A 22,494-nucleotide genomic window follows, 5' to 3' on the forward strand; every position below is an offset into this window, starting at 1 on the left:
TGTAGGCTGCAATGATGCTTTTGTAGAAGTGGGCATGCCAAGAAGTCCATCACATTCAGCAAATGCCAGTGATCTGAAGCAAATGATGAGTTCTTCCAAACAGTCCTGTACTAAGAGGCAAACAGTAGAATTACTGCAAGGAACCAAAAACTCTCACTTACAGTATGTTACATTCACGAGTATAGAATCATAGAATTTAGAGATGGACTATAATATTTAGCATGTTCTTTGGGGTGAGATGCATGGTTCATTCATTGATGAATATTGGAGAATTGGTTTAAATCAGATTAATTTTTTAACTATATTTAATTTAATAAGCTATTTGTTTTATAACAGTCCCTTTAAGTTGTTAATATTGTAAACATTTTTGACATCTAAGAATTCCTCCCTCTCCATCTGCCTACCAGAAGTCCTTGCTTTCTTGAAGACTGGCTTCTCTGAGGAGCTTTTTGTACATTTAGTTCTGTAATATTTTGTGTGTGTTTTGTAATACAAAAGATTTTCATAGCTGACTTTAATTTGCTGTGACAAATACAGTGCTTGAGATTTGTTTTCTTAGTGAAAAATAATCGTCAGGAAATACTGTTACATTTTCAAAGCTTGAATAAAGACAAAGTTTAAAAACAGAAGATTAACAATGGAAAAAACCTTTTGAATAATTTTTCCAGTGCAGGAATATTCCTTAGTACCCGTATATTGTTTAGTGTTTTCTCCAGTGTATTTTTAAATTACTTAAATGGGTTTTCAAACACTTCTCTTTAGAATCTAGTCATAATAGACTTCACAGTTAGGAAATAATTAGGGCTGCCGATTAATCGCAGTTAACTCACGCAATTGACTCAAAAAAATTAATCGCACTGTTAAACAATAGAATACCAATAGAAATTTATTAAATATTTTTGGATGTTTTTCTGCTTTTCAAATTATATCAATTTCAATTACAATACAGAATATAAAGTATACAGTGCTCATTTTGTATTATTTTTATTACAAATATTTGCACTGTAAAAATGATAAACAAAAGAAATAGTATTTTTCAATTCACCTCATATAAGTACTGTAATGCAATCTCTTTATCGTGCAAGTGCAACTTACAAATGTAGGTGGGTATTTTTTTGTTACATCACTGCACTCAAAAACAAAGCAATGTAAAACTTTTTTGCAGTGCTACTCAAAATGGTGGCTGCCGGTCTGCCCGCCCATTGGGGAAAAAAAATTGCTGATCCCCCACATCAGATAGCTTGAGAAGCACTGCTTTAGAGCCTACAAGTCCACTCAGTCCTACTTCTTTTTCAACCACTCGGTAAGAGAAACAAGTTTGTTTAAATTTATGGGAGATAATGCTGCCCACTTCTTAATTACAATGTCACCTGAAAGTGAGAACAGGTGTTCACATGGACATGTTGTAGCTGGCATTGCAAGATATTTACATGTCCAATGCATTAAAGATTTTTTGCCTCTTCATGCTTCAGCCATTGTTCCAGAGGACATGCTTCCATTCTGATGACACTCGTTAAAAAAATAATGCATTAATAAAATCTGTGAATGAACTCCTCAGGGGAGAATTGTATGTCTCCTGTGTTTTACCTGCATTCTGCCATATATTTCCTGGTATAACAGTCTCTGATGATGACCCAGCACATGTTGTTCATTTTAAGAACACTTTCACTGTAAATTTGACAAAATGCAAAAAAGATACCAATGTGAAATTTCTAAAGATAGCTAGAGCACTCAACCCAAGATTTAAGAATCTGAAGTGCTTTTCAAAATCTGAGATGGGTGAGGTGTGGAGCATGCTTTCAGAAGTCTTAAAAGAGCAACACTCTGGTGCGGAAACTGCAAAACCCAAACCATCGAAAAAGAAAATCAACCTTCTGCTGGTGGCATCTGATTCAGATGATGAAAATGAACATGTGTCAGTCCATACTGCTTTAGATCGTTATCGAGCAGAACCTGTCATCAGCATGGATGCATTTCTTCTGGAATGGTGGTTGAAGCATCAAGGGATATATGAATCTTTAGCGCATCTGGCATGTAAATATTTTGCGATACCAGCTACAACAGTGCCATGCAAGTGCCCTTTCTCCATTGACATTGTAAACAAGAAGCGGGCAGTATTATCTCCTGCTAATTGTAACCAAAGTCGTTAGTCTATGAGATTGGCTGAACAAGAAGTAGGACTGATTGGACTTGTATGCTCTAAAGTTTTACATTGTTTTATTTTTTTAATGCAGGGGTTTTTGTACATAATTCTACATTTGTAAGTTCAACTTTCATGATAAAGAGATGGCACTACAGTACTTGTATAAGGTGAATTGAAAAATACTATTTTGGTTTTTACAGTGCAAATATTTGTAATAAAAATAAACTGTACACTTTATATTCTGTATTGTAATTGAAATCAATATATTTTGACAATGTAGAAAACATCCAAAAATATTTAAGTAAATGATACCTATTATTGTTTAACAGTGCAATTCATTGTGATAAATTTTTTAAATCACTTGACAGCCCTCGAAATAATTCCCTCATTCAGCCTAAATTTTAATTTTCTCAGCTTATTTATTTTGATTTATAATGATAGTTGCCTCCACCCAGTAGTCTCAGTATATATATCTCATTCTAGTTACACAGCTTTGGAACTTCCTGGACAATTCCTGCTGATCAAATTCAAGTATCTAGACTTACTAATTTTAAATATAAATGTTTGTTTGTTTTAGTATTCAGAAGCCAGGCAGTCTATCTGGGGTACTTTTCTTATTAGGCATTCTTTAGAAATCTAAAGTACAATTGCTTTTCTGTTCCTCAAAGTAAGCGGAAGACTATAGCTGAAGTTTGTAGAGAAAAGTTGATAATACCAGATGCTTTTGTAAGTAAGTGGGACTGAAGTTATAAAGAGGTGGTTTTCCCTTGCCTTGCTTCTGATCACAATTCACTTTATTGACCATAAGCTGCAAGGCATTTCGGTTTTCTAGGGAGAAGGGGGAACTTGGAGCATTTTCTAAAGCTTCACTTGAAACTCTCTCTTTTTGGAAATTCAGGGAATTTCAAGTTTAATTTTGATTCTACCTAGGGTAAATTAGATCAACAAAAATATCTGAATTGGAGAAAAAATGGAATCTGCTGGGGAAACTATGAATGAAATCCCAGAAAAACATGTAGCCATGGAAAATAAAGAAGTGAGCGTGAAGACACATTATCTTTAGTTAACACAGCAACACTTGTGTCTGAAAAGAACAGTTGATGCCTTAGAAAATGTTTCTTAAAAATGTAATGTTTGTGTACTGGTTTTTCTTCAGATTTACTATCAACTTTCTAGCTAGATGACAGGTTTCAGAGTAACAGCCGTGTTAGTCTGTATTCGCAAAAAGAAAAGGAGTACTTGTGGCACCTTAGAGACTAACCAGTTTATTTGAGCATGAGCTTTCGTGAGCTACAGCTCACTTCATCAGATATCTGTAGCTGTAGCTCACGAAAGCTCATGCTCAAATAAACTGGTTAGTCTCTAAGGTGCCACAAGTCCTCCTTTTCTTTCTAGCTAGAGTAGTTCATTTATTCATTGCACTGAATGCTCATTGTTTAAAACAAAGAGTAGTGATTGAAACCATTACAGATAATTCTGAAGAACAACTGCCTTTACTTTTCCAGCACCACAGAGAGATTGCTTTCTGATTCTGAGCTGAGTGCTTCTGAAAGTCCCGTTGCTGATAAAAAAGCTCCTGGTAGTGAACGAGCAGCGGAGAGGGCAGCAGCTGCCCAACAGAATTCTGAAAGAGTGCGCCTTGTTCCACAGTCATCATATGTAAATATGCAGGTACCTATTGATACACCCAAATCTAATGCATTGTTACCATTGATAAATGTCCAATGCAATGAAGTGACTGGCTTTCCTGGCTACATGAATTTGTCAATGTTTGGATTGTAGACAAAAGCATTGAACAGTGTTACCCCCTTCAATTTCCTCCCACAGCATGGTGCATTTTCAAACTGATAATGTAAAGCATAAATATGAGCTTACATCTAATGTTAGATAAAGACAAATTAAACTGTATCTAGGAATATGAGAAGAGGCAGAAGTTGAAGTTATCTTTCTTCTCTCCAACCCTTCTCTCAGTTCTTTTAGGCTGAATCCAGTTACCAATTGATTATAAGAGGCATTGCCTGATAATAGCAAAAAACTGTATTTGTATAAAATGTTCTTTAGACTTTCTTTGTGGAGGTTTCTAGGCTTTTTTGGCTGTGTGTGGATTTTAGATATTTTGTGACATGATTTGATGGAGAGAATTATGCAGCCTTCTCAAGTAGGCAATCAAATACATTTGTGACTTTTATAGAACTTTCCTATCTAATTGGATTTATCCAATCACATTCTTGTATATGCACTCCAAAGGAAGTATTAGAGAGCAACAAAACCTGCTATTCAAACACAAAAATCTCCTGAACATTCTTCTAAAAATTCTGATGAAAGAAAAGAATAAATGTAATACAAATATAAGCAGGGAATAAACTTAATTTCATAGAAATGTAGGTCTGGAAGAGACATGAAGAGGAGGTCATCTAGTACATATCCCTTGCTGAGTAAGAATTAAGTATATGTATACCATCTCTACAGATGCTTGTCTAACCTGTTCTTTAAAACCTCCAGTTACAGGGATTGTACAACCTCACAAGATAATCTGTTCCAATAATTAACTATCTTGACAGTTAGAAAGATTTTCCTAATATCTAAGCGAAATCTCTCTTGTTCGCTGTGTGTGTGTGTGTGTGTGTGTGGACACACATGTAAAAATGTTATGGCTTTGAGAAGAGACATGTTGTTCATAGAAATGCTACTTGAGACTTTTCATAAGACATGTCAACATACATTTGTTTCTTTATGTCTGTTAGTGAAGTCCTGCCTGTGGCTTTTGTCTAAACAGGGTCATTGTACATGTGTTTTGTCTACACAGGGTCACCAGCAGAGCTATATTGGTATAATTATACTGTTATAGTTATGTTCGTGTAACTCCCTGTGTGGACACCCTTATTCCAGAATAAGAGTGCCTTTTTCCAGTTTAGTTTATTTCACTTTGAAAATGGTATAAGGCAAAATGGAAAATATATGGAAATTATACCAGAATAATTGTGTCCGCACAGGGGTTATACTGGCATAAAGTTAGCAGTATCATCATACCAGTATAGTTCTTCTGGTAAATTTCTCTCTATAGATGAGCCCTTTACATAGGCCTCTGTGGCAAATAGATAGTCAATCACTGGTTGAGATTCAAAGCGTTCACCTTTACCATGACCAAAGTTCTAGTCTTCCAAGGGGAAAAAATATCTTTGGATCATTCCAAACAAGTGTAATTACAATTACTCAAGAACAAGTGTAATTTACTAAAGAATTAGCATCCAAAAATTAGAAACATTATTATTACTCTTATTATAATGAGCAGTATAATGACATGTTTTCCTGTACTACATCAAGATATTTATCTGAATAAGAGAATTTAAAATGAAGATGGAAAAGAATCTAATCTGCAAAGGGTATAGTCCAGAGAACTTTGTGCAGAAAATTACTACTTAGTGTACTTGATTAATTATTGTTTTCCTATTATAATTCTGACTTGTTTCCTCTAGAGTTTTAAATACTTCGTCAACAGACAATTCAAAAAAAAATCTCAAGTAATGCCTTGTAAAAACGCTACCTATGCAGACTTCACATACTGCTACAACTCACATGAAAGTGGGAGAGAATAATTTACAGTACTAATTAGCTAGTTTTGAATGAATGTTTTATGTATGTCAGGCTTTCATTGGACTACTGTTACATTATTGTGCGGTGCTTAACGTTCTTCCTAGATGAATTCATGGACCATGATCAGAATCTTTGTTTTTAGAAAGAGCTGTGCACAGGAATGACATTTACTTAGAGCAGCAATTAAGACATTTTGTGTCTCTTTAATTTTTAGGCATTTGACTATGAACAAAAGAAGCTATTAGCAACCAAAGGTATGCGAAGAAACAGTGACTTCTAACATGCATCTATTTGTCAGTACACTGGTCAAATGATTTTTCTGAGGTTCAGTTTTGCAGTTTTTATATGTTTTTAGCTAAAATGAAAAGTTCGTAAGTACAATGAACTCAGTGTATTTCTGTCAAATGTATTTTGTGGATATTTTGATACTAGTTTATAGAATATTATTAGTACAAATTCAGAAGTTATATGGTAGTTACATTATTAGTAGTTTATAGACTGCTAGTAACACTATAGATCTGAAACCTTCTGGTATTTGTAATAACCTTGGGGATAAATTAATATCAGACTAATTTTAACAAGCACATTGCAACTCATTTGGAAAATGGTTGCTTTTTTCTTTAAACATCATGGGCCTGATTCTCTTCACTTCTTTCCGCACAGTATTTACTACTCTCTAGCTTCAATAGACTTACTGCTGTCTTACAGTGGTTTAAGAAAGGGTGGGAATCAGGCCCCACTGGGGATCTGAGATGCTGAGAATGTACTGTTCTGTGGGTTAATGTGATCCATTTGTGTCCAGAATGTCAGTATTTGGCCTGAAAGATGCATTTATCTGTCAATGCACTGAGCTTAATGCTTATAAATGTCTTTTTCTTCATATTTTTTAAGCTATGTTAAAGAAGCCTGTTGTAACAGAAGTAAGAACTCCAACAAATACATGGAGTGGCCTAGGATTCTCCAAATCTATGCCTGCAGAAACAATCAAGGAACTAAGAAGAGCTAATCATGTATCATACAAGCCGTCTATGACCACTACGTATGAAGTATGTAAAATTACAGAACATTTTAAATATGTTTTCAGTAAATTGCATAGGCATTTCTTAAACTTCAATGTTTATATGTTTTTAAAAGGCAATCTTGTAAATAAGATTCTTAACAGCATTAGTGCTTGAAGATACCGCATAATCTCTTCCAGCAAAAAGCTCCTTGTATCTGGGAATGCTGGGAATATCAAGTCCATCCATAGAATAATGGGAATTCCATTGTTAATCTTCAGTTTTTAAAAAAATCTGTTCCCAACAATTGCTCTTGTGGAACAAATTAAGAACAACACAGGAGTGGGATGATTTGGTTCAATGCATCAGAAAAGGGAAGCAGTATCTTACACCACTCGTTGAAATCTAGCCTAGGTTGGTTGCTATGTTTCATGAGGAAAAAAACAAAACATTCCTTTAGTATGAAAGTAAACTGTAATATAGCTTGCTGCGGGTCAGTAGAGTGACGTTTGTGAGTACAGGGGGTGCAGTTCAAACTTCCTTTTGTCCCTGGGAGTTGCTGCACTGGGATTCACTCCTGTGCAAGGAGAGTGGCACCTCATCCCTTAGGGACTCTGCTGGGAAAGAGCAGCTGTAAACTTCACAGAGGGCTTACTAGAAGCCTAAAGTCAGAGAAGGCCCTGTCCTCTGCTTAAACTCCATTATTTGTAGTAATTCTGACATTGTTTTCCATTGCATTATGCTGTTGTAACCCTGTCCAGACCTACCAAAGCCTACCTCTTCTTTATTTCCACCCTCATTCATGTTGTCTAAATTCTAGGTAGGTGGGCTCCTTGGGCAGAGACTTTGACTGACCTGGGAGGCACCCTCCCATACTACTTTGGGTGCAGTACACATATTAAACCACAATAAAGGTGTGGCATGGAGCTTCCCCTTTGGCATGCATAAAGTTAACATATGTCTTTCAGATATATGTGGTAGGTTTGCAGTATTGAATGTGTAAGCCAGAAACACAGAAGAAGAAAAATGTAAAGCAAAACTCAGTGCCAATTTTCTGATAAAATATACTGCTAACGTTACTTCTCAGCTATCCAACTGATTTGTCTTTGTATATTTGTTAAGCTGTTTCCCATTTTCTCCAAACCATTATACGCTCACTGTTTCTACAAGTTTATTAGCAGACACATTATTCCAGAAGAAAAAGGTTTTGGGCCTTAGTCACTTGGAGTCTGACCAGGCACAAACCACATCCTCAGCTCTTTCAACTGCTAAACTCTTACTTTTACAATGACTCCAGTTCCCATTTTGGTATGTGCTGTTATGCAAACATCTGGGGAAAATAAAAATCCTACATCTCTTGTAATATATTCCCTGCTTCCCTTTGGCAGTTTTCAAGACTTTGTTATTCATATCAGAAAGCACTGCTGGTCACTTTACCCCTTACATTTTCATTCTTGATGTGGCCCAGAAGGGATATGCTGAAGAACTGCTCTTCAGTAAATAGCAATTGTCTTGATATCCAGTGCTAACGTTTGGGAAATCTATTTGCAAACTAAGCTCACTGGACACATTTGTTTCTCCCTGTGATATTTTACTTTGTGTTTTATTTCCCAGCATTGCTAGCTCACATTTTATTAAAAAGAAAAGGAGTACTTGTGGCACCTTAGAGACTAACCAATTTATTTGAGCATGAGCTTTCATGAGCTACAGCTCACTTCATCAGATGCATACCGTGGAAACTGCAGCAGACTTTATATATACACAGAGAATATGAAACAATACCTCCTCCCACCCCACTGTCCTGCTGGTAATAGCTTATCTAAAGTAATCATCAGGTTAGGCCATTTCCAGCACAAATCCAGGTTTTCTCACCCTCCACCCCCCCACACAAATTCACTCTCCTGCTGGTGATAGCCCATCCAAAGTGACAACTCTTTACACAATGTGCATGATAATCAAGTTAGGCCATTTCCTGCACAAATCCAGGTTCTCTCACTCCCTCACCCCCCTCCAAAAACCCACCCCCATACACACACAAACTCACTCTCCTGCTGGTAATAGCTCATCCAAACTGACCACTCTCCAAGTTTAAATCCAAGTTAAACCAGAACATCTGGGGGGGGGGGGAGGAAAAAACAAGAGGAAATAGGCTACCTTGCATAATGACTTAGCCACTCCCAGTCTCTATTTTAGCCACTCCCAGTCTCTATTTAAGCCTAAATTAATAGTATCCAATTTGCAAATGAATTCCAATTCAGCAGTTTCTCGCTGGAGTCTGGATTTGAAGTTTTTTTGTTTTAAGATAGCGACCTTCATGTCTGTGATTGCGTGACCAGAGAGATTGAAGTGTTCTCCGACTGGTTTATGAATGTTATAATTCTTGACATCTGATTTGTGTCCATTTATTCTTTTACGTAGAGACTGTCCAGTTTGACCAATGTACATGGCAGAGGGGCATTGCTGGCACATGATGGCATAAATCACATTGGTGGATGTGCAGGTGAACGAGCCTCTGATAGTGTGGCTGATGTTATTAGGCCCTGTGATGGTGTCCCCTGAATAGATATGTGGGCACAGTTGGCAACGGGCTTTGTTGCAAGGATAAGTTCCTGGGTTAGTGGTTCTGTTGTGTGGTATGTGGTTGTTGGTGAGTATTTGCTTCAGGTTGCGGGGCTGTCTGTAGGCAAGGACTGGTCTGTCTCCCAAGATTTGTGAGAGTGTTGGGTCATCCTTTAGGATAGGTTGTAGATCCTTAATAATGCGTTGGAGGGGTTTTAGTTGGGGGCTGAAGGTGACGGCTAGTGGCGTTCTGTTATTTTCTTTGTTAGGCCTGTCCTGTAGTAGGTAACTTCTGGGAACTCTTCTGGCTCTATCAATCTGTTTCTTTACTTCCGCAGGTGGGTATTGTAGTTGTAAGAAAGCTTGACAGAGATCTTGTAGGTGTTTGTCTCTGTCTGAGGGGTTGGAGCAAATGCGGTTGTATCGCAGAGCTTGGCTGTAGACGATGGATCGTGTGGTGTGGTCTGGTCAGGGTGAAAGCTGGAGGCATGCAGGTAGGAATAGCGGTCAGTAGGTTTCCGGTATAGGGTGGTGTTTATGTGACCATTGTTTATTAGCACTGTAGTGTCCAGGAAGTGGATCTCTTGTGTGGACTGGACCAGGCTGAGGTTGGTGGTGGGATGGAAATTGTTGAAATCATGGTGGAATTCCTCAAGGGCTTCTTTTCCATGGGTCCAGATGATGAAGATGTCATCAATATAGCGCAAGTAGAGTAGGGGCTTTAGGGGACGAGAGCTGAGGAAGCGTTGTTCTAAATCAGCCATAAAAATGTTGGCATACTGTGGGGCCATGCGGGTACCCATAGCAGTGCCGCTGATCTGAAGGTGTACATTGTCCCCAAATGTGAAATAGTTATGGGTAAGGACAAAGTCACAAAGTTCAGCCACCAGGTTAGCCGTGACATTATCGGGGATAGTGTTCCTGACGGCTTGTAGTCCATCTTTGTGTGGAATGTTGGTGTAGAGGGCTTCTACATCCATAGTGGCCAGGATGGTGTTATCAGGAAGATCACCGATGGATTGAAGTTTCCTCAGGAAGTCAGTGGTGTCTCGAAGGTAGCTGGGAGTGCTGGTAGCGTAGGGCCTGAGGAGGGAGTCTACATAGCCAGACAATCCTGCTGTCAGGGTGCCAATGCCTGAAATGATGGGGCGCCCAGGAGTTCCAGGTTTATGGATCTTGGGTAGTAGATAGAATATCCCAGGTCGGGGTTCCAGGGGTGTGTCTGTGCGGATTTGATCTTGTGCTTTTTCAGGAAGTTTCTTGAGCAAATGCTGTAGTTGCTTTTGGTAACTCTCAGTGGGATCATAGGGTAATGGCTTGTAGAAACTCGTGTTGGAGAGCTGCCAAGCAGCCTCTTGTTCATATTCCGACCTATTCATGATGACAACAGCACCTCCTTTGTCAGCCTTTTTGATTATGATGTCAGAGTTGTTTCTGAGGCTGTGGATGGCATTGCGTTCCGCATGGCTGAGGTTATGGGGCAAGTGATGCTGCTTTTCCACAATTTCAGCCCGTGCACGTCGGCGGAAGCACTCTATGTAGAAGTCCAGTCTGCTGTTTCGACCTTCAGGAGGAGTCCACCTAGAATCCTTCTTTCTGTAGTGTTGGTAGGGAGACCTCTGTGGATTAATATGTTGTTCAGAGGTATTTTGGAAATATTCCTTGAGTCGGAGACGTCGAAAATAGGATTCTAGGTCACCACAGAACTGTATCCTATTTTCGACGTCTCACGGCTAACCTGGTGGCTGAACTTTGTGACTTTGTCCTTACCCATAACTATTTCACATTTGGGGACAATGTACACCTTCAGATCAGCGGCACTGCTATGGGTACCCGCATGGCCCCACAGTATGCCAACATTTTTATGGCTGATTTAGAACAACGCTTCCTCAGCTCTCGTCCCCTAAAGCCCCTACTCTACTTGCGCTATATTGATGACATCTTCATCATCTGGACCCATGGAAAAGAAGCCCTTGAGGAATTCCACCATGATTTCAACAATTTCCATCCCACCACCAACCTCAGCCTGGTCCAGTCCACACAAGAGATCCACTTCCTGGACACTACAGTGCTAATAAACAATGGTCACATAAACACCACCCTATACCGGAAACCTACTGACCGCTATTCCTACCTGCATGCCTCCAGCTTTCACCCTGACCAGACCACACCACACGATCCATCGTCTACAGCCAAGCTCTGCGATACAACCGCATTTGCTCCAACCCCTCAGACAGAGACAAACACCTACAAGATCTCTGTCAAGCTTTCTTACAACTACAATACCCACCTGCGGAAGTAAAGAAACAGATTGATAGAGCCAGAAGAGTTCCCAGAAGTTACCTACTACAGGACAGGCCTAACAAAGAAAATAACAGAACGCCACTAGCCGTCACCTTCAGCCCCCAACTAAAACCCCTCCAACGCATTATTAAGGATCTACAACCTATCCTAAAGGATGACCCAACACTCTCACAAATCTTGGGAGACAGACCAGTCCTTGCCTACAGACAGCCCCGCAACCTGAAGCAAATACTCACCAACAACCACATACCACACAACAGAACCACTAACCCAGGAACTTATCCTTGCAACAAAGCCCGTTGCCAACTGTGCCCACATATCTATTCAGGGGACACCATCACAGGGCCTAATAACATCAGCCACACTATCAGAGGCTCGTTCACCTGCACATCCACCAATGTGATTTATGCCATCATGTGCCAGCAATGCCCCTCTGCCATGTACATTGGTCAAACTGGACAGTCTCTACGTAAAAGAATAAATGGACACAAATCAGATGTCAAGAATTATAACATTCATAAACCAGTCGGAGAACACTTCAATCTCTCTGGTCACGCAATCACAGACATGAAGGTCGCTATCTTAAAACAAAAAAACTTCAAATCCAGACTCCAGCGAGAAACTGCTGAATTGGAATTCATTTGCAAATTGGATACTATTAATTTAGGCTTAAATAGAGACTGGGAGTGGCTAAAATAGAGACTGGGAGTGGCTAAGTCATTATGCAAGGTAGCCTATTTCCTCTTGTTTTTTCCTCCCCCCCCCCCCCCAGATGTTCTGGTTTAACTTGGATTTAAACTTGGAGAGTGGTCAGTTTGGATGAGCTATTACCAGCAGGAGAGTGAGTTTGTGTGTGTATGGGGGTGGGTTTTTGGAGGGGGGTGAGGGAGTGAGAGAACCTGGATTTGTGCAGGAAATGGCCTAACTTGATTATCATGCACATTGTGTAAAGAGTTGTCACTTTGGATGGGCTATCACCAGCAGGAGAGTGAATTTGTGTGGGGGGGTGGAGGGTGAGAAAACCTGGATTTGTGCTGGAAATGGCCTAACCTGATGATTACTTTAGATAAGCTATTACCAGCAGGACAGTGGGGTGGGAGGAGGTATTGTTTCATATTCTCTGTGTATATATAAAGTCTGCTGCAGTTTCCACGGTATGCATCTGATGAAGTGAGCTGTAGCTCACGAAAGCTCATGCTCAAATAAATTGGTTAGTCTCTAAGGTGCCACAAGTACTCCTTTTCTTTTTGCGAATACAGACTAACACGGCTGTTACTCTGAAACCTGTCACATTTTATTGTATCACAACTTGTAATCGCCACCTTGGTCAGACATATTGTAGATAGTCCTTTATTTTCTTTTAAAACAGACTTGGATTCTGTCCCTTCTTTCACTCCATATTCACCACACTATCCACCAACCTAATTTGTCCACCTGGAAAATAGTTCTTTTCTTTCCAGTGATGGCAGTTATCCTCTGTCATTTAAAATGTATTAAGGAACAGCTCTATTAAACTCCTGCGATCCTTCCTACTGTTTGTTAGAAAGGGTTGGTGAAGCTGGTGGAAATAAGCAAAATAGTGCTAGTTTGGAAGGCTTACAGGAGTGAGACTGCACAATAGTAACTTGTCACATGTACTCTTTGCTTTGGTCTTGTTCTCATCTACAGTTCCAATTAACTCATTCACTCATCACACTCTTTATTGTCTGAGAAGCTCTATAAAAGATAAACTCAAGAGAGAAGGTTTCATCTGGAGCTTTGTGGAAATGTATCCTTTTCCCCAGTCAGGCTTCACCCCATGCATAGTTCATGTATACTCTGGCTACTGTAAAACAAAACAAACACAAAAACGTCAGCCTTTACCAGCCCTTATACCATCCAATTCCAGATACTGTAACAGGAATTAACTGCAGCATCTCAGATTCTACTGTCTGGTTAATGTTGGTTTCAGAGTAGCAGCCGTGTTAGTCTGTATCCGCAAAAAGAACAGGAGGACTTGTGGCACCTTAGAGACTAACACATTTATTTGAGCATAAGCTTTATTGACCTGCAGCTCACTTCATTGGATGCAATCTCCCCACTGTATTTTCCACTGAATGCATCCGATGAAGTGAGCTGTAGCTCACGAAAGCTTATGCTCAAATAAATGTGTTAGTCTCTAAGGTGCCACAAGTACTCCTTTTCTTTTTGTGGTTAATGTTGGTAATTTCTGACTTATTAATGTAAACAATCAAATTTAATGTATAGACTGCAATTAGTACTGAGGTAATGTGGGCTACTTGTATGTTACTTCGAGATGCTAGGTAGATAGCCGTGTGAGAGGAAGAGACCATAGAAAAATTTTTGTGACAAAAGGTTAAGAATTTAGAGCATTTTGATATGAAGCTAGTGTTTTTTAAAAAGTAACTTCTGCTTAAACTTATTACAAAAACAGCAGTTCTGTCTAAATGCATAAATTGTAATAATTAGTTGGTTCATATTTAACTGCAGGCAGCATATTTAAAATTGTTGAAAAGCTGTTGTGTTTAACTGGGCTGCTTCAGAGAAACACACTGCAATTTGACAGTTAAACACCTCTGTTTCTGCAGTAATTTTCCTTGTGGTCTCTTGCAGGGTTCATCAATGTCTCTCTCACGTTCCAGCAGTCGGGAACATTTGGGAAGTGGTAGTGAATCTGATAACTGGAGAGATCGTAATGGTATCGGTCCCTCAGCTCATAGTGAATTTGTCTCGTCAATTGGCAGCCCCAAGCGGAAACAAAACAAATCAAGTAAGTAATATCTTGTCAATGCATTTCATCAGGGAATATAATCATGGGATTTGGGAGATTAAATTTTGATTTAATTCTGGGGTCCTGAATTTTTAAAACTAATGTTAAGTATTTACCTTAAGGAATTGAAAATACTTAATTGTGTTAAAAAATTTTTATGTTTGAAAAAGTACAAAGTAAATAAAAATCTGTATAATACCACACAAAATGTAAAAAAAAAAAAAGCAATTCAAATGTAAAACATTGAAGGTAAATAATACAGTATAGCCACTTTTTTTTTAAAGCGCCTTGCTATCTTCTTTTCTGTGAAAGTTTCTGTGAAAACAGTGTTTAAAAGAGCTCATCCTTGGACGCTCATGATTCTGCTGTGTTATCCAGATACTGCAAAATACTAGCTGAATCTGATGGAGGCTTCCTGACAAAAGTTATGACTTCTTCCAGCTGCCATCCTTTGATGAATTTTAAGGCATAATTATATTGATTTTTAAGTAGGGCCACCAATACATTTGGTAGGGCCTGGCAGGTTACACTGGCCACCTGTTTCCTTGGATCCAGCCTGCAAATCTTAAAGATTTTTTTTTAAACAGATTTTAAACCAGTTTTCTATGAAAATTGTTTTACACCCAAAAGCAGTTTGCAACTAGTCTCAGTCTTTTATGAATAGATTGATCTTATTTTTTTTTGCCGGGAGAGAGGAAGGGGTGGAGCAAGAAAGCGAAGAATGGGAGATTTAGATTTATAATAAGTTTCATTAGTGTTTCGAGGTGGGGTTGATGAGGACAGAAATATTCTGCTGTTCTTTGTTTTAACTATTTTTGTATTATGGTTTTTCTTAATCAGTGCTAAAAAGCCTAAATCCCAGATACATTCAGTAAGAATTGCAGGTTTTTAGAAAAAATAGTTTAACTTAAAGAAGGAAATGTTGTTGCTCTTTCCTAGCATTTTTAATCATTGACATGGTATTAACGCAGTGATGAATTACTGCATATGGTATTTCTACAGTGAACATAATAAAAATAAGCTTAATAGTTTATCTTCAGTATCAAGTCCCCGTAGTGTCTTGAAGTCAGTTGTTTACACAGGGAGGTCCTAGTGTAATCAAGATTATAAAATAAATGCATTTTAATCCTTTCTTAAACTTTAATAAGACAGTAGCCTTTAAAGTTTAAAAGCTGCTCAGTCCATAGAAGCAGTAGCTTCTTTCTCAGAGCCTAAAACATCTCCAAAAATGTACTTCTTTTTGTTTTGATTAAAAAAAATAACCTTTCTTCCCCACACTTGGCTGATAAGCCTTTTATGGTCAATATGTGACAAAAAGGGTACAATAACTGTGTGTCCTAGATTGTGCTGTTTGAGATCTACAAACTTGAAATGTAATTTTAATCCTTCACTTTTACTAATAGAATTGAAGAATTTTGACACATTGTACAAATCTTCTTCAAAAACTTGGGCCTATCCAGTAAAATTATCTAAGGTTCCAAGGTTTACCTTATCTACTGAACCGTTAATGTATTTTAGAAAAGAGAACAACGAATCACTGAGCGCTAAAGCGTTCTACTTTTTATAGCCAGGTAAGTCCTCAGGAGGCAGCAGCCAGTCTAGCTGAGGGAGTCATTTAATCTCGCTCTCCTCACTCTAACATCAGTCCTGGGGGCAGGGCCTGTGGCCTCCGGAGATAACAGCTCAGTGAAATTAATGGCATATAAAAATAACTAGGGTAATGCAAGGGGATGTGATTGCACACTTTGCTTGTGAGCTATACTACTATGTGCTACAGTGTACACCATATGGCTCCAGCTCCTTTGTTACAGGCAACATTGGTACTAATGGACCTTGTTTTCAATTGTTTATAACTTTGCCAAATTTAAATTGTTCAGGCTGAAATTCTCCATGCCAGGTGTTTGCCTCAGGAGCTGTGGGAAGTGAGAGACTAAAAGAGGTAGGAGCATAGGGGATGAATAGAGGCAGGAGCCAAGTTGGTGCAAAGAAGGGGATAGAACCTGTAAGCAGAGACAGGATAGTGGGGGCCATGGACACAAGCAGTAGGTAAGGGTATAAGAGCAGAAGAGGACCAGGAAGGTACTGCAGGGCCTGGGCAGAAGGATCTGTAATTACTAACATATTCCCTACAGAACTTACAACTGAACACAGGATTCTTGAGTCTCATCATTCCTCTGCTATCTAGCAAATAGCTGTGAAAGCCACTGGCAATGTGTCTCATTACCCTCTAGTAGGAGGCCCACATAGAAGATAACAGCCTTCTACTGCTTCCTGTTACTCATATCAGCTCAAGTGGCAGAGGACTATGCTGTGGATCTCCCTGCTCATGACCCATATGGGGGTCAGTACAGTTCCACGTGATGGAATTTTCATAACACGTTATGTTCAGAACTCAGCTCCAGTCCCCTTTAGTTGCAGTTTCGAGTGCTCAGCATGTCTGCAAATCAGATCTCAGGTGTCTGAAATTAGATTGTCACTTTGTTGCTCTCATTTTCTGGCTATGTAAAAATTCTGGTTTACATGACTTGCCCAATTTTCTGCATGTGGCCATTTTGTCTTTCTCATTTTCTGGTTATCCAGTTTGAGACACCTGAGGCTCTGATTTGCAGAAGTGCTGAGCACTCACAGGAGCAGCTAAAGTTGAGAAGAGCTGTGTTTTGAACATTTAAAGTACTAAAAATTGTGCTGAAAAATCAGGCATTAGGCTTCTCAAATTGGGCACGCAAAATTAGTTCACACTTCGGGTCTTCATCGCCTATTTCTTGTGTATAAAATGAGGATAATATAACCACTTCATCTCATGGGGTAATGTCTGTAAAGCACTAAGATGGTACAATGAAACCATCATAGAAAAGCCCAGGTAGAAATTAATAATTCTGCATTCAATGTAGGATTTGGATGGGACACCATGGACCGCATGCTGAATAATGAGAGCAAAAAGAAATATTAAAAACCTGACCAGTCTGTGCACTGAATGAGGCAGGAGTAGAAAAAATGGCATGTTAGCATGTAAAGACTGTATCATAATTCATGTACACAAAGGGAACCACATTAAGTTTGTACAACTGTAATTGTGGTATTTACTAAGTTTTGAGTGCTTGACTTAGCAACCTTCATGGATTTTTAATGTAGTTTTGAGAGATGTGATATTTATTCAGGTAGTCCAAATATTCCCAAAACTACTATTTTAACAAACAAACAAACAAGTGCAGTAGTTGCTCGATCACATGGCTCTCTTTAGCAGAAGAAGCCACAGGATTCCATCCCCAGTCAAACCTAAAGGAGCTGCCTGCATTTGTATAGGGGGCCCTGGAGTCAGGGAGGAGGCGCGTGTGCAGTTGCCTTCTCCAGCATTCGATAGACTGGGGCGGGGGGGGAAACATAGTCCTGATTGTCCCTTCGCCTTTATGTATATTAAGCTCTGAGCCCCATCCCCATTAAAGTTAATTAAGGTGAAGCCTGTGTCCTTTTCATTCTCCTACATGCCCTAATTAATAATAATAAGGTATATTCTGAAAACAGCCACTAGAGTTTCATTAACAAAAAGTTCATTTGAAATTCAGCTGGTTTCTACAGATTGCTGTTCTATTAAACAACTGAATGGAATATTCCACTAAACAATAGAATTTGAGGTAATTTGGCGGTTAAAACATTTAATTAAAACATGCTGTTTCAAGTGATTGAAACGTCAAGTGTACATCCTTTTTGCCTTTCAGCTGAACATTATCTCAGCAGCAGTAATTACATGGATTGCATTTCCTCGCTGACCGGAAGCAATGGCTGTAACCTGAACAGTTTGTTTAAGGGGTCTGATCTGCCTGAGCTGTTCAGTAAACTCGGTTTGGGCAAATACACTGATGTATTCCAACAACAAGAGGTCAGTCTTTTTAAGAGGCATCTTAGTTTTTGCTGTATATTTTACAACCCTTTGTGTATCTCCTGAGTGAAATCGCTGTCTCTCCTAGCTGCAGTATGTTCACTGACCATTCTATCAAAGCTGTTCAGTCCTTGAATTTAGAAATGACCATTCTCAGTCCTTTGTAACTAAGTAACCATAACTCAATCCTAACTAAACAGGTTTCCACTGAATTATCTTGACATATTAATAACATATTAAGCATGATGTTTGTTAATAAGGATATTTGTGCAAACACCAGGTGTGTTGTGAAAGGCCATGTCCTTGAATTCACTTAAAGGGGACACTCACCAACGGTCTGCTAGCACACATTTTGTTATGGTTACTGCTGTTTATTTCAAACATAATTGTTAATATTAACTTTCCTTCCATAGAGATCGATGATTAGATCTAAGATTCCCATTTACATTTACAGTAATTTGAGAAAATAGACTCTTAATGTGCAATTAAGTATCATTAACCAACATAATCTTACATGCTTCTATAAAAATGATACCTTTACTTTTTAGTCTCTTTGTCTTAAATAAGAGTACTAAAACAAGAAGGTATCTGTGGAGTCAAGGGTTGCTACATATATGACACGTCTGATGCCTATTTCCATTTTTTCCTCATTTTTCTGCCATTTTAATTTTAACCAGCTGTCATTGATTGGAATTTGGTGGTAGTTGGTGTTATAGGCATAATAAAATGAGTTTGTAGAATAAATGTAAAAAAAAAAAAGTTAAAGGAAACGTCGTTTTTAGAGGCTACTGGCACCACGCTTATGGCTAATATTTTGTGGGGAGTAATTCTCAATACAGGAAGAAAATGGTTGCCTATAGATTGTGGGTTTGTGTGTTGTGTGAATTACTCATTTTAAGTTGCTTTGTTTTTGTTCATAGATTGATCTTCAGACCTTCCTTACCCTCACAGATCAAGATTTGAAAGAGCTAGGAATTACTACTTTTGGTGCCAGACGGAAAATGCTGCTTGCAATCTCAGGTGAATAAAAAGCATTTAACATATACATGATTTAAAAATATACTGTACTAAAAATATACTGTACTTTTTCCCTTTGGTCAGTTGAATTGTTTTGGTTTGAATGGTCATTAGAGCAGCTCAAAGGAACTGTATCAGACAGAGAATCTGACCCACAGAAAGCACATCTTACCAGCCGCTCCTCGTAATAAAAAGGCAGTTTTTAAATTTTGAGAGACTGTAAGGACTGTATAGCTTCCACACATCAAATGGGATTCCAGCTGCATAGTGTTGTATTGTTCTATTTAATACTATTTTACTATTTAAATACTATTACACTTAGAGCTGGGCAGACAAAGGCAATTCCATTTTGCAAAGGAGTTCAAAGAAAATTTTCAAAATTCCCTGCAAAAGGCAATAGAGCCTGGGGACACTGACTCCAAGACAGTCCATCTGGCACGCTGTCCTGAACCTAGGGCTCCTGGGAACTCTGCCTACCAAGCAAGAGTAAGATTGAGAGCCAAGACTTCCATGCTCTCATTCCCTATCAGCTCACCGGGCTGGCTGCTGAGGAGCCAGGAAAGCGAGCTGGTAGGTAAATAGGCACGTATGCGATGGAAACCTGCCTGACAGGCCTGGCCTAATGTCTCTTGGAACTTCAGCTGAGTTGAACAATCTGTGCGAAACATTTCCATTTCAACAAATGGACAAATTCTGGTGGAAAAAATGGTTTGCGGGATTTTTTTCCAGCCAGCTGTAATTAAAATTTCTTTTATATCTTACTACAATAAAGGAAAATCAAAGTACCACTTTTGAAGATACACAATAGGATAGCAATGACCAACTTGAACTTGTTCAAGGAACTGGAATGGCATAAAATTTCATGTCATATATTGCATAGAATTATGTTTGAGATTCCTGTTTTCCTTACAGTGAATCTTTTTTAAGTCCAAGATTGTAAGTTTTATTCTGATATTTTGTGGAGCATGACAGATTTTTTTTTCGTAATTTGCTGATGTCATTCATGAATGCATTTCAAATTATGGCTTAAACAGGGTAAATGAGTAATGTATTTAGATGAACAGTAGAACTCATCAAAAGTCTGTCTGAATCACTGGCAGCGAAGATTATACCTGTAATGGAGAAAATTGTTCACTATAACAAGGGACTGGGAAAAGTGCTTTCTATGAGTGATGACTCTACTGCAGGGGCGGGCAAACTTTGTGGCCTGAGGGCCGCATCGGGTTTTGGAAATTGTATGGAGGGCCGGTTAGGGGAGGCTGTGCCTCACCAAACAGCCAGGCATGTCTTGGCCCCTGTGCCGGATCTCCCCGTCCCATGCTTCTTGCCTCCTGACACGCCCCCCCCACACACACACCAGACTCCTGCCCCATCCAAACCCCCCGTTCCCTGATGGCCCCTCCCCTGACTCCTGCCCCTGACTGCCCCCCCACCCCATCCAACCTCTCCTCTCCTTCCTGACTGCCCCCCCAGGACCCCTGCCCCCATTCAGCCCCCCCTTCTCCCTGTCCCTTGACTGCCCTGGGAACCCCTGTCGCTGACTGCCCCCCTGCTGCCCCATCCAAACCCCCTTCCTTCCTGACCCCCCCCGGGACCCCTACCCCCATTCAACCCTCCCCGTTCCCCACCTTTGACCGCCCTGACCCCTGTCCACGTCCCCCCCGAACTCCCCAACCTCTATCCAACCCCCACCGCTCCCTGCCCCCTTACCGTGCTGCCTGGAGCACCAGTGGCTGGAGGCAGCCATGCACCGTGCAGCACAGAGCACCGGGTCAGGCCAGGCTCTGCAGCTGTGCTGCCCCAGGAGCTCACTGCCCCGAGCATTGCGCTGGTGGCACGGAGTGGTGAGGCTGTGGGGGAGGGGAGACAGCAGGGGAGGGGCCGGGGACTAGTCTACTGGGCCAGGAGCTCAGGGGCCAGGCAAGAGGGTCCCGCTGGCCGTAGTTTGCCCATCTCTGCTCTACTGAGAGGTTTACACATAGATCTGAATAACAGCCCCTACGCCTATGTTTTATTGGAGGTGGCAGGTCATTATTATAAAAACATTAGTAATGTGTTAAAAAATGACCAATGTGCTCTGGGGAAATAATTATGTCCAATTTCAGTTATTTATAGTTAGTATACATCATGGTCTGTCACATCAGATTATATAACGTTGTGCACAATGCTGCTCAGTGTGTGATGTGCTCGTAAGGCATTCCTTTTTGTGAAGAATTTGCAGGCTTTGAACAGGATTTTTTCAAGCACTCCAGCTGGGATCATTTCATCATTTTTAGGATGGTTTTGCCTTTTTGTTTAGAATTGGTATACAAAAGATTTTGGCAAAACATTATCTTTTCAGGCATTATGCTTAATCCTAGAAACCCCTCAAATAAGAGGATTAATTTCAAACTTAACTTGCTCGGAAATAAATATGGCCCTCCTCTGCATCAAAGCACTAGCATGGCACCATCGTTGAATTCAGAATTGCAGAAAATTATGACAATTAGTACCCTGTGTTTAGCCTGAACAATAATTATTGATAGAATTTCACGGCATTCTTAGTGTCCTGACCAAATACTAACTGGGGTAATGTCTGCTTCTCTAAACTCCCTTTGCAGTTTTCAGTTGGAGCTATGGTTCCCCTCTTCTAATGTAATAATGAAATTGCATTATTCAGAGTAGTTTTGCTCCTGAATCATCTCCAAATATTAAAATCCGAATCTGCTGTTTTCCATCTAGAACTGAATAAAAACCGAAGAAAACTATTTGATCCATCAAATGTACGTGCCTCATTCCTGGAAGGTGGAGCTAGTGGAAGACTGCCACGTCAGTATCACTCGGACATTGCTAGTGTCAGTGGTCGCTGGTAGCACTAAATTGTGGCTCACAAAGTGAATTGTAAAGATGGACTTGCCAATCCTGTGGACAGCTTTCACTGCACACCACCCTCTGCACTTTGGGAGTTTCGGTATCAAGGACCAAAGCATTTTTTCTGCACAAGTACTTGTGCCAAAAAAAAAAGAAAGAGAGAGAGAGAGAGAGAAGACACTTGTCTGTCATTTTTCAGAACACCAAATGTGGATTATGTTTTACTCTTGTAGATTGGACAGCATTTGCAATAATAATAATAATATAGGGTTCTTTGTTTAGTATTTTATTACCTATAACTATAATGTATGCACTGAATTTTTACTTTGTTGAATGAAGGAAAAATGAAGAGCTGGGATGCCAGAGAGCATAACTTTTGGTT

The 22,494-nt window shown here is 39.6% G+C and overlaps 1 protein-coding gene across 1 annotated transcript in view; it reads left to right on the top strand.

Annotated features, from left to right (window-relative positions):
- BICC1 (BicC family RNA binding protein 1) overlaps positions 1 to 22,114 on the top strand; it is a 228,813-nt gene extending 206,699 nt beyond the window's left edge. The window contains exons 14-21 of the mRNA XM_077822492.1: positions 6 to 162; positions 3,649 to 3,814; positions 5,952 to 5,991; positions 6,629 to 6,783; positions 14,212 to 14,368; positions 18,085 to 18,245; positions 19,166 to 19,265; positions 21,984 to 22,114. Of these exons, the coding sequence (XP_077678618.1) occupies positions 6 to 162; positions 3,649 to 3,814; positions 5,952 to 5,991; positions 6,629 to 6,783; positions 14,212 to 14,368; positions 18,085 to 18,245; positions 19,166 to 19,265; positions 21,984 to 22,114 (1,067 nt within the window). The remainder of the gene's footprint in view (positions 1 to 5; positions 163 to 3,648; positions 3,815 to 5,951; positions 5,992 to 6,628; positions 6,784 to 14,211; positions 14,369 to 18,084; positions 18,246 to 19,165; positions 19,266 to 21,983) is intronic.
- The last annotated feature ends 380 nt before the right edge of the window (positions 22,115 to 22,494 follow it).

The sequence above is a fragment of the Eretmochelys imbricata genome, chromosome 7 (genome assembly GCF_965152235.1).
Source record: "Eretmochelys imbricata isolate rEreImb1 chromosome 7, rEreImb1.hap1, whole genome shotgun sequence".
NCBI classification, from domain to species: domain Eukaryota; kingdom Metazoa; phylum Chordata; order Testudines; family Cheloniidae; genus Eretmochelys; species Eretmochelys imbricata.